Raw genomic sequence first — 19,731 nt, forward strand, 5'->3', positions numbered from 1 at the left:
CTGGGGCTCCCCAGTTCTAGCTCAAGTCTAATCACCACACCATGCTCTTATTATTAGGAGTGTACCATAAGGATTTTAGCCTCATTCCAGGCCTGATACGGGACGCGGGTGGCGCTGTGGGTAAAACCTCAGCGCCTAGGACTTGCCGATCGCATGGTCGGCGGTTTGAATCCCCGCAGCGGGGTGCGCTCCCGTCGTTTGGTCCCAGCGCCTGCCAACCTAGCAGTTCGAAAGCACCCCCGGGTGCAAGTAGATAAATAGGGACCGCTTACCAGCGGGAAGGTAAACTGCGTTCCGTGTGCTGCGCTGACTCGCCAGATGCAGCTTGTCACGCTGGCCACATGACCCAGAAGTGTCTGCGGACAGCGCTGGCTCCCGGCCTATAGAGTGAGATGAGCGCACAACCCTAGAGTCTGGCAAGGCTGGCCCGTACGGGCAGGGGTACCTTTACCTTTAGGCCTAATTAGATCCCGGCCCCCCTCTGCCCAGTGGTGTGTGGGCCAATGAGAAGCAAACAGAAACAGATTTGCCCATACCATGATCTCTGCTCGGGCCTGCAGGAGAATACTATGGGTGCAATAGGAGACAGAGAAGGTAGAAGCCTTTATAAGACTTCCCCATTCCGGAGTTCAGGGACATTTTGCCCCACGGGATTCCCACCTGCCCACCCTCGGGTTAGAGCCTTCACTGTGCAATTTGGATAGCTGGTTGACAGGGCCAGAAATTATTTTTCTCTCCCAACCTGACTGGCCCGTGATTGGGTTTTTTCCCCACCTTTCCCTCAGTAAAAATTATGGATTTCTTTGTTAGGTGGAAGACTTTTGGGGGGGCAAAAATGGTATTGGGCTGGATCAACATAGTAAAAGGGGAGCCTGAGGGGGAATTGGCCATGGAACCCCCAAGCTTGGTTTGGGGTCTCTGCCTGGCTGAAATTCTCATCCCGGTCGCCAGCTTGACTTGCACCACAACAAGGTTTGGCATGGGCTGATTCCCATGGAATGGGTTTGTCTCAGTCCAACCCAGTAGATTCTATTCCACCAGCATTGGGTAGTTGAATGATGAACTGATCCTGGCCCTACAGCCATGCCAACTCCTACCTTGCCAGCTGCCCGTCAATGAAGATTTGGCCTAATTTCATTTGCTGCCCTTCACATCATGCACCTACCAGAGGAAGACAAAAACAGTATCCAGATACAGTGGTACCTCGGGTTAAGTACTTAATTTGTTCCGGAGGTCCGTACTTAACCTGAAACTGTTCTTAACCTGAAGCACCACTTTAGCTAATGGGGCCTCCTGCTGCTGCCGCGCCGCCAAAGCACGATTTCTGTTCTCATCCTGAAGCAAAGTTCTTAACCCGAGGTACTATTTCTGGGTTAGCAGAGTCTGTAGCCTGAAGCGTATGTAACCCGAGGTACCACTGTATTTGGGACTCACTCTGAAGTAGCAAAGTATTGGAACTTTAAAGCAGAAAGACCATTTGAGCAGACATTTTGTTGGAGTCTATGCAACCTCAAGAACCACAAGTATTTCTGAGACAAGAAATACTTGTCTGGAGATAGATTCCTATCTGACCAATAGGTAAGTAGTTGCAGTTCAAGGCGGGTAATGAATAAAGATTCAGGCCAATTATACAGCCTTGAGAGGCTAATTCACCCTTAATACTGGTAGATAACCCTTTTAAGCACTCAGAGTTTGGAACTCTTAACAGTTCATTTAATGTTTGCATTCTGTAATTTATATTAGTTTATAGAGAACCATATCCCAAAGAATGAGTGTCCACAAGAGAGAACACACACAACTCCATTGATTTCAGAGGCCTTCTCCATTGGCTGCAATCTGAAAACCACATAACTTTTTTGTGTACTTTTTTTTTTTGGCAGGATGGGATGACATTTTTATTATGCCATTAACAGCATTCAGGAGGAATTTAAAAACATTCATGTTCACCCAGGCATTCAACAGCTGTAATATACTGTTCCTGGCAGCCTTGAAATTATTAGCTGTACTAACGTGACTATTTTCAAATGTTCTTGTGTTTAAAACGTTTTATTTATATGTATTGTTTATTTGTTGTTTGCTAGATGTCAACAACAACAACAACGAGTAGTAACCCCTTCTGAAGGGATGAGAGCTGCCAAATTACAGGCAAATAAGTAGAGAGATTTTGTGCAATGAGGCTTCCAAGTTTGCTTGTTTTTCATTTTTAAATCCACAAGGGATACCTTACCCTCTCTGTGACTTTGTGTGTACTTTTCATTATTGTGACAGAAGACACAGAGGTGCACCCTAGATAAGTTCACTACAAAAGTTCAGAAACATAGCCACACTCAATATTTGAGTGAAAAACACTGAGGCTTTTTTTCTGTTGAAAATTGCCAGAGTTTTGGAAAGTAAAGAGCTTAACAAGACAGAAGCAAGACCTGGACACCCAGCATTAAAAGGAGGTCCCAAGCATTTCACTAGGAGTGAACGGATCAGACTATTTCCTGCCTATATTAATTTTGCAAGTTCATTTGTAAGTTTCATTTATAATCTGGCTGCCTTGTTCCTGTTTCTAAATTAAATCTGAGGTTTTTTTAACAGAAACATTATTTAAGCCTTTTTAAATAGCATTTTATAATAAAACACATATTTTCTCTCATTGTAATCATTTAAAAAACATTTTGACCTAAAATATATATTGTGCATTTTCCTACATTTTTTAGCCAAGAGTAGTACAACAAAAATTGAAGTAGTATGAAATCTGAACGATAATGGTGTTTTGGTTCACAAATTAGTTCAGGAGGTCAGTATGCACACCAGTGTTGACAGATAACAAATTTCTCACACTTAGATATTGTTAGGTAGGTTACTGTCATTGCCTACATTAATATAAGATGTTATTTTAGAGGAGAGCTATCAAAACAAGCAGCACTGCTGCCATGGTTTCTTTTATAGTTGAATACCCCATGAAAATCATATCCATTTTTATTCTAATTCATACATACTCTTCCAACCAGTTAATGTTGATGCTTAACACACACTTTCAGTAATCCACTTAATGTTATTAGAGAGAGGAGCAAATGCCATTAAGAGTGTGAATTATTAAAGCTTAGCGCAACTACTAAGAAAGGATGACCCACTTACCAGAGCATGCATGTTGTACACTTCCACACAGCATCTAGGACTTCAGCAGTAAATAAACACTGAGAACAGAACGGAAATAGCAAAGGCTAAAAGTTGAGGGCAAAGTTCCAGCATCAGTGTTTGGAAAGATTAGTGTCAATGCCCTTAGAATGCAACAGTCACTTTCAAATATCTTAACGGAAACAGTAAGATACTGCAGAAAAGATGATCACAGAAGGAACAAGATTACAGATGTGCAACACAACAGTAGCAATATACATATGTAAAAAAGGAGAAGTGAAGGTATGCGAACGCAGCTTCCTCTGCCACAGTAATTTTCACAATGTGGTTTTGTCTTTTCAGCAACAGGAACTGCTACAACAGAAACAGTCAAAACCAATTGTGCTAAGAGTTCTTGTTTTGCAAATGCACAAAACTTCTTTTTAGATTACAGTCCAATTGTTCCCACTGAGCAACTTTCTTACTTATTTATTACAGCCGCTGAAAAGAGAGAATCCCTGGACTAGGAAATTTAAATTCATATACCGATAGGAGGGGGAAACACTTTAAATTCATAATTTTGATGCTTCCTTCTGTAGTCAGAACCGTGATATGGGGAATATAAATAGAACAATCAAAAGAGATATGAAGGGCAGGAGGAACAATGCTTTAATTCACAATGGCTGCAATGTGTTGAGAGCTGAAAGCAGCAATATACTGGGAAAGACAGACTAAAGCCAGAAGTTTAACTAATAAATAATAATAATAATAATAATAATAATAATAAGCTGGAGTGAAAAATGAAAATGAAAGTCCTAAAAAGACTGCATAATTATAGTAGTCTCTAAAGGACCAAGAAAGTATTAAATGTGAAAGTCTTGAAACTGCGGTGAAAGGCCAGCAAGGAGATGGTAAGAGGAACCTCCTTAGACATGAAGCTGCAAAGTCTGGATGTGGCCATGGAGAAGGCCCTTGTCCCAACGAAATATCTGACTTGAAACTGACAAGAGCCTTTGCAGAGCTCTGTTTAGGTATTCATTTAATTACATATAAACGTACGAGGGGGTCAACGAAAAGCTGCCAAACCCCATCTCCTTTATCCCTTCTACAGCTCTCCATTAGTTTGGGGGAGAAGGAAGTGGTGAAGTTCTACCCAGGGAAGGTCCTTTTGATAAGTTCCCCCTATTTTCCCTGCCATAATCTGGGCACTGGTTATGAACCTCTAATTAGCACAGTAGAAGAAGGGGAGGGTGATGTGCTTCCGTACACTCTGTTCCCCCTCCTCACTTGAAAACTGGAACATGAGTCTATAGAGCTGGCAGATTGGGCCATCTGGAAGCGCCTTGAGTCTCCCCTATTTCCTTTCTGACACAGCATCCCTAGAAGCGTAGCTAGCTGCACACTAACACAAAAATGCAGGAAAGATTTGTGGCAGAAGAGGTGGAGGGGCAGGAGAGGCTGTTTACTTCAATTCCTTAATTCATATTCAAAACAAAACAGCACCAGACACACAGTAACTTAGAACACACCGCTGTGTTTCCCCTACTCACTGTATTCCTTATGCTCTCTCTATATCCAGGGATCTAATGTGGCATTGAAAGGTCCATACAGTGTATTTTTGCATTGCCTGAAGCTCCAGCACTGGAAACAGAATTTATTCAGTAGATGTGATGGGATGGTGAGCTGCTTGTGCGTAAAATCCTGATCCCTCAGAGCTTGGCTAAGTTCCCAAACCTCTGTCTGTGATGGAGCTCCTTAAGCATGGCTCCATCAATCGCTCGTTGAATCGGACAGTGGGCGTTTACGGAATTTCTTCCAGCTTAAAAGCTCCTTGACGGAAACGCGTCTTCTGGACTCTCGGCGTGACAGTTTCCGCCGAGGAGTGGGTGTGCCTACGGGAGGTCCTGAAACCTCTCCACTGTTCCCGCTTGAAGTATCTCTGAGCTCTCCCTCCGACTCACTTTCCCTTGTAACTCCACTTCTCCCCCTGCTGGTCCCCTCCTCCGCTGAGTGGTCTCTCTCACCCTCCATGAGCCCTTTCACCTCCTTCGTCTCAGATGACAGTTCCCTGACATCCACCTCCCCTCTAGGGCCCCCTTCACCCCCTTCCCTCCCCTCCTCTGCGGGAGGCGAGGGAGCAAAACCCCTGAAGGAACCTCCCTCATCTTCCGAAGTTTCGAACACTTCCCTCCACCTTTTGCTGTTCCCGGTTTCCAAGTACTCCTCCTCCTCGGAGTCTGTACCCTCTTCCAACTCCGATTCCCTGAATCCCACCAGTTCCTCCTCATCGTCGGTGGTGCCAAAGTACTCCCTCCGGAACCTCGCTACTGGTTGAGGTTTCCTGGGGAACCTTTGGTGGAACGTTTCGATCAAGACCTCGTCATGGACCTCCTCTGCCTTCACCCAGGTGTTTTCCGACTCCGGTTCCCCTTCCCACGCGACCAAATACTCCACCTGATTACCCTTCCACCTGGAGTCGATGATTTCTGCCACATAGTTGTGGCTTTCCCTTTCTTCTATGGCTGGCCCCCGTGTGGATACCCCTTCACCTTCCCCCCTGTATGGTGACAGTAATGACCTGTGGAATACTGGGTGCAGTTTCATGTGGTTCGGTAACCGGAGTCTGAAAGCCACTGGGTTGACCTGTTGGATGACCTCAAATGGTCCCAATCTTTTGGGTCTCAATTTCTTGCAACTACCCTTGAACGGCAACCCTTGGGTTGATAGCCAGACCCGACTCCCCACCCTAATTGTTTCACCTTCCCTTCTGCTCTTGTCTGCCTGCCTCTTATATTCTTCTTTGGCCCTTTCTAAGTTGTGTTGGAGTTGACGATGGATCGCTTCCATTTCTTCTACAAAAAGTTCAGCGGCCGGAACACTCCATCTCTCTCCTCCTTCCCCTGGAAACGCCCTGGGGTGGCACCCATAATTAGCCATAAAGGGGCTCATCCCGGTGGACACATTCTCTGCATTATTGTAAGCAAATTCCGCTAGTGCCAACTTTTCGACCCAATCGTTTTCTCTGTCATTGACATAACACCTCAGGTATTGTTGAAGGATACCGTTTGCCCTCTCCGCCTGCCCATTGGTCTCAGGGTGCCTGGCAGTCGAAAAGTTGACCTCTACGTGCAACAAGCTCATAAGCTTCCTCCAGAATCTGGACGTGAACTGTTTCCCTCTGTCGGAAACCAGCCTCAAGGGGGCGCCATGCAGCCTAAAAATATGTTCTACAAACAATTTTGCTGTCTCTTCCGCCGTGACTGCATGTGAGCAAGCTACAAAGTGACCCATCTTAGTTAACTGGTCTACTACGACTAGTATGGCGGTTTTCCCCTGGGATTTGGGCAGATCAGTCATAAAATCTATCGACACCGCCTCCCACGGTCGTTCTGGTGTGGGTAACGGTTCTAAATACCCCGCTGGCGCCCGCCTTTCTCCTTTGGCTCTCTGGCATTGGTCACACCTTCTCACATACTCCCGTACATCCTCCCTCACCTTGGGCCACCAAAACTCCCTGGTCACCAACCACATGGTCTTGTGTTGCCCAAAATGCCCCGCTGTGGGATTGTCGTGCAGCTGTTTGAGTACTCTCCCCCTCAATTCCCCTTCAGGTATATATAGCGCCCCTTTGTAATACAATGCCCCGTTTCTTTCTTCAAAACCTCCGGGGTCTTCTCCCCCTCCCCTTAAACCTCTGAGCTTATCCTGGGCGTACTCATCATTTACCGTTCCCTCTACCAGTTCTCTTTGCCCCACCCAGGCCGCACCACACACCCAGTGGTCCTCTGGGATAATATGTCTCTCTTCTGGCGCTCCCTCCCCCTCCAAATATTCAGGTTTGCGAGAGAGAGCGTCCGCTCTGATGTTTTCTGGACCTGGCACATAGCAGATTTCAAAATGGAATTTGGAGAACTCCTGGGCCCATCTCACTTGTCGTTGGTTGAGCACTCGTGCCGTTCTCCAATACTCCAAATTCTTGTGGTCCGTACATACTTGTACCTTATGCTGTGCACCAATTAGTAAGTGTCTCCATCTCCGGAACGCTTCGTGAATGGCGAGTAGTTCTCGGTCATATACCGTGTAGTTCCTCTCGGATTTGTTCAGCTTACGCGAAAAGAAGGCACACGGTCTCCATTCCGACTTATTGCTCCCTGGCTGAAGCAACACCGCCCCCACCGCGCGGTCTGAGGCATCAGTTTCCACTCTCATGGGTTTTTGTAAATCCACATGCAGGAGCTGTTCTTCCGAAGCGAATGCCTTTTTCAATTCCTCAAAAGCGTGCTCCGCCTCCGCCGTCCAAACGAATTTCTTCTTGCTGCTCAGACAGTCCGTGATGGGAGCCGTTAAGTGGGCAAAGTTCTTGATGAATTTACGGTAAAAGTTCCCAAACCCTAAGAACCTTTGCACATCTTTTTTCGTTTTTGGTGTCTTCCATTCCAGCACCGCCTGTACCTTGCTTGGATCCATGGCTAATCCCTTGTCTGATAGGCGGTACCCCAGGAATTCCACCTCCTTGGCGTGGAACTGACACTTCTCCAATTTCACCCACAACTGGTTTGCTTGCAGCTGGCTCAGCACTTCCCTGACATCTTTTACATGCTGCTCCTCATTCTCTGAATATATCAGCACGTCATCGAGAAAGGCCACGCAATTCTTGTAGAGCAAAGGTCCCAGTACATGGTTCATGAACGATTGAAAACAGGCGGAGCCTGCTTGTAATCCAAAGGGCATAACGAGATATTCGAAAGCCCCTAGGGGGGTGAACATCGTTGTCTTCCATTCATCCCCCTTCTTTATTCGTATCAGGTTGTACGCTCCTCTCAGGTCCAGTTTCGTGAATATCTTTCCCTTCCTCACCCTGGTCAAAATGTCATCAATTCTGGGCATGGGGAAAGTCACTGGTTCTGACACGGCATTCAGCCGCCGGTAGTCCACGATCAATCTCGGTTTATCCGTGTTTTTTTTGTCCACAAAAAACACTGGGCTGCCCCCCACCGCTCTGGACTCTCTGATGAAACCTCTCTTCAGGTTTTTGTCAATAAACTCCCTCAACTCCTGCATTTCCCTGTCTGACATGGCGTACAGCTTGCCCACGGGGAGCTGGGCCCCAGGGACCAGGTTAATTTGGCAGTCAAAGTCTCTATGCGGTGGTAGTTTATCTGCTTCCCTTTCGCTGAAGACCTTGCTCAGGTCAGCGTATTGTTTGGGCACCTTCCCTTTGTCCGCCACTTCCATCCCTGCTAGAGAGGCTTTTGCCCCTTCAGGCACCTTTCCCTCTTTGCAGTGTTCCAGGCAATGTGCTGACCCAAAGGAGACCACTCTCTGATGCCAGCCCACTAGCGGGTCATGCAACGCTAGCCAGCTCATTCCCAAAATGACTGGCGCCCCTCCCAGGGTGGCTACATTGAATGCTATCCTTTCAGTGTGCCTTGCCACCCTCATAACCATTGGGACGGTCTGTAGGCTAACTTCTCCCCCCAACAGCTCCCTCCCATCGATCGTGGTGACCTGCAGGGGGTTGCTTAAAGGGAGTGTCTGTATCTGGTGTTCAGCTGCAAACTCCTTGCTCATAAAATTACAGGAGCTGCCTGAGTCCAACAGCGCCTTGGTCTTTAGTGGGTATCCATTTGCCAGCTCTAGCAGCACCTCTATTACTAGAGCTGGTCTTGGAGGTTCCGGAGTGGGCACTTTTACTGCTCCTTGGCCTGTCTGCAGTGCCCTGACAGCGGCAGACAGGCGCTGGCTTTTACTGGCTCCTGGACCTCCTCCTCCTTCCCCCCAACAGCTCCCGCCATCCCTTGCCATTCCTTTCTTTGTGGGCAGACTCTGGCAAAGTGACCTGGCTGCTGGCAGAGGTAACATTTCTTGGCGCTCTTTCCCTCCTTCTTCCTCCCTTCACTGGGATTTGAAACTGCGCGCGCACGCGCTGTTCCAACTTCCATCGGCTCTCCGGGCGGGAAACTGGGTTCTGGAATCTCTGGAATGCGGAAATCCCTCCAACACTCTCCTTTCCCCTCCCGCTTCTCCAAGGCTCTTGCCTCCTGGCGCGCTCCAATGGTCAACGCTGATTTGGTCAGCTGGTCCATAGACTCCGCCCTGGGCGCCCGGGAAAGTTCGTCTTTCACCGCCGAAGAAAGCCCCTCTTCAAAGAGCATTTGAATGGGTTCCGCCGATAGGTCCCAGCCCAATTTATGTATCAACATTGTAAACTCAGTCCAGTACTCACGAACCGATCGGCTCCCCTGTTTGCAAGCCATCAATTGTCTGCGCACCAGTCCCTGTTCAATCTCGCTGGAAAACATCAAATCCATGGCGCGAAAAAACTTCCTCGCGTCCTTCAGCATGTCACTATTCCCTGCCATCAGGGGCCGGACCCAGTCTCTCGCCCCTCCTTCGAGATGGCCAATCACAAACGCCACTCGCGATGCCTCATCGGGAAAGTCGTTAAACTGCAGTTCAAGAGCATACTGCATCTCTGTCCTAAAGGCTTGGTAGTTCCTGGGGTCCCCCCCAAACTTCTGCACCATTCCTGGCATCTTTCTTGCTAGTGTAGCGCCTTTTGCCTTTTCTGCATCCTGCGCCCTCCTTTCTTCTAGCCTCGCCGTTTGCATTGCTAGCTGGAGTTCCAAAACTCTGCACCTTTCTTCCAGAGTTGGACCTTCTCCAGCTCCTGCTGCTCCTCCGGCTCCAGCTGGGTTGCTCATGATGCCTCTCTGCACAAGCTGCTTTCAGGGACTGTCCGATTGCTGTGATGGGATGGTGAGCTGCTTGTGCGTAAAATCCTGATCCCTCAGAGCTTGGCTAAGTTCCCAAACCTCTGTCTGTGATGGAGCTCCTTAAGCATGGCTCCATCAATCGCTCGTTGAATCGGACAGTGGGCGTTTACGGAATTTCTTCCAGCATAAAAGCTCCTTGACGGAAACGCGTCTTCTGGACTCTCGGCGTGACAGTTTCCGCCGAGGAGTGGGTGTGCCTACGGGAGGTCCTGAAACCTCTCCACTGTTCCCGCTTGAAGTATCTCTGAGCTCTCCCTCCGACTCACTTTCCCTTGTAACTCCACTTCTCCCCCTGCTGGTCCCCTCCTCCGCTGAGTGGTCTCTCTCACCCTCCATGAGCCCTTTCACCTCCTTCGTCTCAGATGACAGTTCCCTGACAGTAGACTTTGTATTTTAGGAGACTAAATGTGAGAAGATAGCACTTTTATTTCTTTTAAACTTTCCTGTGGCAAAGGCACAAACACGATGGGAACAAGTACCTCATTTGTCATCTTTGCTGCAATTCCATGTGTACATTATGTGCAGGCTGCTTGACAGCTTCTGCAGTTGCGAAAGCAAACTGCCATATGGCTAGTCAACTACAGAGGGCACCTTGGGATTTAGTTTGGTTAAGGGCCAACTGTTAGCTTCCCTTTGTATTCCCCCCCCATTGAAATTCTATTCCCAAAATATATTCCTTGCAAATACAGACACACATAAATACTGAAACATTGTGGTTATACTAACTGCATTTGCTCTCTTTCACAAGAAATCATACCCTGCAGTGCTGGGCTGGTACAATACAATTGCCACCTCTATAGCTATTTATTTAGCTGTGAAGACAAATTTCAAAGTAAAAAAAGCCCCAGGGTCTCCTGTGTAGAATTCAATGCAGAGCACTATTAAGAGTTGTACTGTGAAGAATCATTGGGTCCCCTGTAAATCTGTTCCAACTGAGCAAACCTGTAATAAAGTGGGAGACAGTCTTTAGCCTGCCTGTTTCATTTAAAGAAAATATTTCAGATCTTGTGCTTTGTGGCAGAATTTTATTTTATTTCTGACCCCTTCTCATCCAAGATTTTCTCCCAAGCAAGTTCACTCCAAGTTTTCTTTTTCCTTTTAAATTGCACTGCTTGTTTGGAATTAGCAATAGCAGTGTTCTTATAAGGGAAGATAATCTCCAATGCAATGAACCCTTTCCTATACATGAACACCGATCCCATGGCCTGCAGAACATGTGTGTATAGCACATATGTAGGAGCAAGGATTGAGAGATTTTATCTACAATCAGCAGTTTCTTAGTTCTTCAAAGAGGCAATTTCTATCCCTAAATGAAGGCTAGAATAAAGCAGAGGAGGTTAATATAGTGGCGACACAGACACTCAAGAGCTTGTCTGATAAAATTATGGTTCCCTAAGGCAAATCCTATCAATACAGGTGACTCCCCAGTTACGTGAGGGTTACATTCCAGGCCAGTGGCGTAGCGTGGGGGGTGCAGGGGGGGGCGGCCGCACCGGGCGCAACATCTGGGGTTAGGGCAAATCCACGGGTTAGGGGGCGCAAATCCATGGGTTAGGGGGCGCAAATCCACGGGTTAGGGGGCGCAAATTACTTGCCTTGCCCCGGGTGCTGACAACCCACGCTATGCCACTGTTCCAGGCCCCCGTGTGCATAAGTGAAATTTGTGTAAGTGGGGAATAACCTCTAAACGCCTGGTTTTACCTGCTCTTCAGCTATCTCCCCTGCACTCTCTCCAATGCAGACCAAAATATCCAGAGTTGAAGCTCCAGGGCCAACTGCAGGCTGGAGGACATACAGGAAAGCAGCTGTGGAGGCTGCACTACCCACAAGTCAGCTGTTATATGGGGAGGCTGAGCAAGAGGGAGGCTGAGCAGCCTAAACCAACTCCTGCCGACCCTCTGGTCTCTTCAACACTGAATAAATTCAGTGACTTTACATACGCTTTTCACTTGACCAGCTACTGCAGAGTTAACTCACTTGCTGCTAACATTTCACCTATAAATAAAAATAGAACACAGGTTGCTGGTACCACTGACATTTGTATTCTCAATGAACATTGTTCTTGACACATAGCAAGCCTATTAATAAACTGCTGACTGTGTATTTCTGATTTAGAAAGCCTCTGAAATCCAGACATGTAATGTTGTTGAAGGCCTTTTTGAATAGTGGCTCTATATAAGCAGTAAAATACCCTGTACAAAAATGAGTCAGCCAAGTGACTGATAAACCAGTTTTAAGAGAGGGATTGGCTAACTAAAAGCAAACTAGGTATTACTTGTAATGCATCAGTACCAGCATACGCCCTCTTCAAGTATCAAGCACAATTTTATGGGGAAAGAATGGATAGCCCTTGTGTACCTATGTCTCTAAGCAGCTTAAAATTTTTATTTTTAAGAAAGCAGAAGTTTGGCCTCTGAACATCTTATCAATAGTACCAACACACCATTTTCAGAATACATGTCAGTCCCAAAAGCTTCCCCAAACCAAGGCTTCCCCCCTCAAAACATTTTTGATAGTTTATATGCCACTCTTCATTTAAAACAAATCCAGGGCAGATTAAATCAGCAAGATATGCAGCATATGCTAAAGAATGGTATGTGCTTTAAGAATGCTCCGTCACAACCCCATAAAATGGAATCACTGAAGAAGAAAGCAGAGATAAATTAGCACACATGTATATATCTATATCTATATATTTACTTTTCTTGGCTTGTCTTCTAAATGATTGCACCTGAGTTTCTTTCCAAAAAGCACCAAACAAATTACCATGAATCACTAGTCCAGGAATTCAGTACATCTTGCTGCACTCAGCAGCCAAAGTAATTATTATAGATCTACCTGTACATGAACATCTTACACTGTCAAAGGTACATTCGCCCAGTAATTCTACTGCTGCAAATGTGAGCGGCAAAGCCATAACTGTAACTAACTCTCTCATATGTAATTCAGTTAAAAAGGCATGCAGTATTTCTTTTGATCTATATATGGAAAGTGGCTGGGGTTGTTTTTTTTCCTGTTGAAAATAATACCATATGCTTTCCTTGCTGGTCTCAATCCAAGAAAATGGATAAGGAGCTTGAAGTGCAAATTGCTAAAGTGGAAATTGCTAAACAAGCAGAAGATAAGATCTCAAGTGCAACTCACTGATACACAGGATGGGGGCAGGGAGAGAGAGTATCTGCCGTAGCATCTGGCTAGACTAATTTCCTTGGGGAGGCAAATACCTATATTGCAGTTAGAAGTCAGTGTTCAGAAGGATGGCAGTACCAAAAAGAGACCACTCCTAAAATAAGGTGATCTGCAGTGTGAAAAACCTGTGTTTTTATAATCAAGTAATTATAAACCAAGTGTCAGAAAACATGGGCAATATATTTACTGCATATACTATGAGGATCTCATCCTGACACCCAGGAGTGGCTGGACTGGATAACAACTTGAGCCTCTGACTTGTTTGTTACATCCCCCAGCATGGGGCACCACAAAGAAGTCTAAGGCTTGTACTGTCTCAGTTAGCGCTGGTGTTTGCTTGGTTAAAGATAAAAACCGAGTATAAATAGGTGAATTATCTGGATGGCAAGATCCAGGTTTGGGACAATGCTCTTTTGTGAGAGAACCCAAGCAGAGATTTAAAATCACAAACATGCAGCAAAGTCAAATGCAAAAATATAGGCTGTTTAACCTTTAAAATATCCCCTTCTAAGTTGCTTCCAAAGTTCCCCTCTTCCCTTAACATAGAAAGAGACCATACACTGGTAAGTTAAAATTGGTTTACTTACAAACCAAGGTCAGATTTATGTGCTTTTCCATACAGCAGTTAAGAACGCATAGTCAGTAAAACACATGTTCCAAAAGTGATAAATGTTTCAAAATTATTTGTATAGAAACACAAGGATAGCTTGCTTAAGCCATGGGGTCTTAGTTTGGAGTGACCATCTTAAGACCTCCTTATTGGTAGAGTTCACATGGTGGAATGAGAAGAACAAAGGCTTGATAACCATCCTTCTCAAGGTGAGGTAGAATGTCCTGGCAGCACAGCTTACTCTATGGTCTTAACCCCTTCTTGCATTAGCTGTAAGCATGTTGGTTATATGAGGCTGCTAATCCAACAGAGTTTCGCTAAAGAATTTCTATCTTAAATATTGACATTTATTATTTTGAAAAGAAATCTAAGGCTGCAAACACATGAACATTTATTTGAGAGTAAGTTCCATTCTTCAATGTAACATGCATAGGGTTACACTGTAAATCCACGAAGCATAATAAAAGTCTGAAGATCTTCAGAGCAACTGTCATTACAGAGCCACCTCAATGTCCAACAAACACCAGGGTTGACAACTCCACAGCAAGGGATGCAGCTTCAAAACAGAAACCACAACAGCAACTGCCTAGAAAACAGGCACTGCTTTTTCTTTCTAAATTCCAAAAGATGAATGAAGTCACCTTCACAGTTCATTATTCTGGTGTTTTACAGGCAGCAGCTCACCTCATTCCCTGCACCCAACTACTGAAAGCAATGTGAGAGAAAGTTCTTCCCCAACCCACTCCTGGGGCAGACTTCTACACATCCTCCTCCGATTTTCCAAGAAGTCAGGGAGAAAGGAAGCTATGTATCTATTATTGACATTTCAGGGCTCACTAGGTAAAGGTACCCCTGATCATTAGGTCCAGTCACGGATGACTCAAGGGTTGCATGTTCATCTCGCTCTATAGGCTTTGTCTTTGTCCGCAGACAGCTTCCGGGTCATGTGGCCAGCATGACTAAGCCGCTTCTGGCGAACCAGAGCAGCACACGGAAATGCCATTTACTTTCCTGCCGGAGCGGTACCTATTTATCTACTTGCACTTTGACGTGCTTTCAAAATGCTAAGTTGGCAGGAGCTGGGACCAAACAACGGGAGCTCACCCTGTTGCAGGGATTCAAACCGCCAACCTTCTGATCGGCAAGCCCAAGGGCTCAGTGGTTTAGACCACAGCGCCAACAGTGTCCCTCTCGAGGCTCACTAGTAAGAGGAAATTAAGACCCAAGTTTCCTCGGTCCTGATTATCTACAGTGAAATTCAGATATGCACAATGTAAGCTGAATATAATGTGTGTTACCCTTTAGACAGGAGAATACTGCAGGGTTCTTATATGGACTTCCTTCTCCACCCCTGAAGCCAGAGCAGCTCTCAGCAAAAAAAGGAAGAAAAAGAAATTATTTCTAAAAGGAACCAAATACACTGAACTTTTCACATAAAATTATACATCATCACTGACCTACCATCAAAGAGGATGAAAGCTTGCAATATACTGAAAATAAAATCCAATAAAAATGGTCCCAAAGGAGAAACAATATTGAAAGTAAAAAGATTAGCTTCTCTTTGCACCTTACAAAGGACTGATGATTATGGGAAACAATGTGTGCTAGGAGCCAAAGTAAATTGGTTTTATGCTCTAGATTCAACCAAATGCCACAATGAAAGCTGGGAAGGCAGAATAAATTTAAGGTAGGAAAAAGATCAGGCCACCCCAGTGTATTCCCCCTCCCCCATCAACAGCTTTCTATTTGCATCAGACACACCACTTTTGTGGCTCACACTGGGCCAGAAGCATAAAGCACAACTGGAATCATAGAATTGTAGAGCGGGAAGGCTCCCCGAGGATCATTCTAGCCCAACCTGACTGATGGAAAGCAGTTGTGTGCTTTAAGTTCACAAGCTCTCTCTCCACTGCAAGGAATTACACCTAGGCAGTTGTTCATGGCTCCCATTTCCATATACCACAGATTCACTTGCAACATCTGAGAAATGCCTCAAGGAGAATCAAGAATCTGCATCCAGAAGATTTTCTAAAGAAACAACAATGACAGCACAGTGGATTATACAAATATTAGCCAGAGTGTTTTCAAAGGGTAACCGTAGACTACCACAGAATCCTTGTGAAAGCATGTCAAATCGCTCTTCTGTAGTACAGGAGCAAGTGGAGCAATACATTTTGCTCCCCTGTTCCCTTATATCATTTCCCGACACACCCCCCAACAAGTCCTATTGATTTCAGAGGGAAATGGATACCTCAGACTTAGTATGATGCTTTAGCAATTTCACAGATTTATATCCTGCAAAATGAAGCAGGCACCTTCTAGATGAAATCCAATACGAAAGTTACAAAAATCACTGCTCTGGTTATTGCTATTCATTGTTCTTTTGTCCTGTGTCATTACAGTTAATAACCCTGCTTCAGACAGATGCAGTTAGACAGATCTTTCATAAGTAAAATGAAAGCTATTTATTAATTGATTTCCTGTAAAATTTAAGCAAAGGAAACATTTTAAATGAATAAATGCCCTAAAGCAAAATGCAGCCAAGAAAGAAATATATGTTAAGAACAAACATTTGGCACAGGGATTTTTTTTATCTTAATTCTTTCCCCCCCCCCCCAAGCATATTATCACGAAGAACCAAATTGAATACTACGTTTCCAATGTGGCACTATAATTGGATCATTTTATAAAATAATGGTATGGACAGAATAAAAAGGAACCTGTAGACAGGACTTTTTATAATGCAGCATAACATAATTAGTTAAAGCAATCTGTTCAGAACTGCAGCTATCACTCTCTCTAATAACCAAAACAAGTGATTGAGTGCCAATAGGAACAGAGCCAAAAATACAGGGTCATTGTGAAACAAGAGGAAGATATCAGCATGATCAGGGCAACCATGTATGCAAACGTTAAAAAAAAATATGTTTCAGCATCTAAGGAGAAAGTCCATCCAAAAACATTCCAGTGAGGCTTGAACATCCTCAGCAGCCACAGATTGTCAAACATCAGTTGGAAAAGAAAAATGGAAATCCAGGTCTGAGCTCTTTACAGCTTATATAACAAGGGCTGGGGAACCTTTTCATCCCAGGGGCCGCATTGTTTCTTGGTTGACCATATGAGGCTGCAGGTCAGTGGTGGACATGGACAAAACAAAAATGGGCACAACTACTCGCCCCACCCAACATAAAAATTACTTGTTTCCCCTTGTTTCCATTCTTCTATGCTTCTTCTCTCCAGTGACAACCCAGGAAAAGAGCAATCATTAGTTTCAAAGGTGACATGGGAAGAGCATTGCTGCCAAAGGCAATGATACCAACACAATGGATCAGGGTTGGAGGGCCACTTGGAAAGGCTTAACAGGCCAGATCAGCCCCATAAAGTGAAGAAGAAGAGGAGAAGAGTTTGGATTTGATATCCCGCTTTATCACTACCCGAAGGAGTCTCAAAGCGGCTAACATTCTTTCCTTTCCTCCCCCACAACAAACACTCCATGAGGTGAGTGGGGCTGAGAGACTTCAGAGAAGTGTGACTAGCCCAAGGTCACCCAGCATCTGCATGTGGAGGAGCAGGGAATCGAACCCGGTTCACCAGATTACGAGTCTACCGCTCTTAACCACTACACCACACTGGCTCCCACACCTGACTTTTAGTATCTTAGAAGAGAGCCTGGGCAACAATGGCTATGCTCTACATTCACTGTCAAGAGGCAGTAATCGAAGGTGGGCAGAGTGCCGTTGTGCTCATGTCCTGCTTGCAGGCTTCCCACAAAACAGAGATAGAGTCACACTGAAGCAAGAAAGATATCTCATTTAAGCCTCCAAAAACAAACCCCGCAAAATTAGTCACAGGGGGCACCGAATCTGACTAGAGAAGTAGTGTTGGGGGAAGCTGTTTACTTCCCCACCGTTTTCCCCAACTAAATCCTACGCCATTTAGCTTAACTGCCCCTCCCCACCAACCTTTGTTTCTGCCATGTAAGAGAATATTCCTGGAAAGAATGTGTGATATATATATATTAGTCAAACACATTAGTCATGTACAGAACACAGCAAGTTTCGTACTGCAGTCCTATATCTGGAAGTAAACTACACTGAACTCAATGGGACTTCTGAGTAGAGGACTGCACTGTATCCGCTGATTGGCAGGCTGTCAGTTTCAGAACTACGTGCTGATTTTAAATGAGCTAGAAAGGCACATCTACTTGCAATGAAATGAGTGTTCGTGAGAAAATCTATTTATAGCTGTAACATTTTGTATGCAACATTTCACCACACTGACAAGGATCCCTAAAGAACATCCTGAAAAATACCATCATGTTCACAATTTGTTTCAGAATTCACTCTCCAAGTGTTTCATTAAGACTGAATTTCCTATGGTAGGTTAATCATGTTGGGTGGGCTTTTACTTTAAAAAAAACCAACACCTCTTGGCAAATTCTTAGTTTGACAAAAATATGCATGTGCAAAAGTGAAAATTTGATGTGCAACATGCTCAGATTCAAGATCTTTCAGCTTATTGTCTCCTGTTACTGGAGCTCTACCTCCTAGCGGTTCCCTTGACTGCCATACGAAATATGCTACTTAACTCTCCTTTTCCATGCAACTGATTACCTCCTTTGTGTTATCTAATATCTTAGGTCATGTCAACACATGCAGCAATATGGTGAGGTGAAATTCTGAGGTGATGGATTAAATTGCATCCCTTCCAAGTGCCGGTGAAGGTTTATACTCTTAAATTCTCCTGTACAAAGAAGAAATTCCATACAAATAGTCAACTACCACAATAAACAGAGAGCTAGTATACAACCACTTACTACAAATTAAAGTTCATACAAGTATCAAAATACACAAAAGTTTAAACATGCACCCCATATAAAAACAACCTTTCTGCCTTCTATATGGCACAAAAACATCTATTGGCAATGCTAAAATTCTACATTAGGAATGTGAAACCTACAACCCTGCAGAAGTTGATGGACTCCCATGTCCTATAAGCTCCAGTCTGCATGACCAATAGTCAGGGATTACAAGAGTGGTAGCATCGTGAAGGCCACAGGATCCACATTTGAAGGAATGCATAACTCAGCCTCACTCTGGTGGTGCAATCCACACTGCCAACTCAGAAATCTTCTGTCTCATTCCACTGAATGCGTCGATCATAGCATGTCAACCTTGAGCACATGGCAAGGGTATTATGTAATTTTCTGCCGTGGGCTACATTAAGGTCCTAAGAGACAACACTAACAATAGCGACAAATTGAATGAAGATTGAAAGGCCAAAAATACATACATATAGAGAGACTTGTGTGTGTGTGTTTTAAAATCACAGGCAACAGAAAATGAAGACTACCCCGTAATAGCCCAGTTGGTAGAGCATGAGATTCTTTATCTCAGAGTGCTGAAGAAGCAAACTCTGGAACCTCTATAGCAATTTACACTGGAGAGGAAACTGTTTTTATTTCTTTGCACAAGTCCCTGTGGGGGAAAGGCTGGCATGCATCATTAAGCATGGGTGGTAAAGACTCTTTGGGATTGGAAGGTCAGGTAGGGGCTTAAGAGATCCTTGGTAAGTCATCAGTTTCCCATCCTTACCATACACACACTGTAAATAAAGGATTGCTCTCCTAGGGGAGGGGTGGGAATATTCCTTCCAAGGCACTACATGAGATTAATTTGTTCAGCACCCACAACTCAGAAGATTGGTTCCCAGTAAGTATTAGACCTCGGTGTACATTATCCCACTTTCTCCTCCCAGGAAGCAAGCCAATAACTCTTAAGTAGGCTGACTTCCCCTTGTGATACTGAAGGTGGTATTATATTTACATCCAGCTCTTCTTCTAAATGGAGCACAGAGCAGAACAGATGTGTGCATCTGAATACCAGTTGCTGGGGAGCACAAATGGGGAGAACACTGTTCTTCTCATGGCCATAGAAGTCCCGCCAGCAGAACATCTGGTTAGTCACTGTGAGTCTAGAATGCGGAACTGGGTGGACCTTTGCTCTGAACCACTAAGGCTCTTTTAGCATTATTAAGATACTGAACTGAGGC

At 44.9% G+C, this 19,731-nt stretch overlaps 1 protein-coding gene across 10 annotated transcripts in view; it reads right to left on the bottom strand.

The window, feature by feature from the left end:
* MCTP1 (multiple C2 and transmembrane domain containing 1) overlaps positions 1-19,731 on the bottom strand; it is a 180,321-nt gene that overhangs the window by 154,401 nt on the left and 6,189 nt on the right. Inside the window, exon 1 of one of the 10 annotated variants that reach the window (XM_083576635.1) lies at positions 3,127-3,358. The exons of 7 other annotated variants lie outside the window; for them this stretch is intronic. In XM_083576635.1, coding sequence (XP_083432761.1) covers positions 3,127-3,138 — 12 coding nt within the window. In that variant the 5' untranslated portion in view covers positions 3,139-3,358. Of the gene's footprint in view, positions 1-3,126; positions 3,359-19,731 lie in introns of those variants that run through there. 2 more of the 10 variants (XM_083576646.1, XM_083576638.1) reach the window with 2 other exon arrangements.

Source organism: Podarcis filfolensis, assembly GCF_964270895.1.
Source record: "Podarcis filfolensis genome assembly, chromosome: 11".
Taxonomy (NCBI): domain Eukaryota; kingdom Metazoa; phylum Chordata; class Lepidosauria; order Squamata; family Lacertidae; genus Podarcis; species Podarcis filfolensis.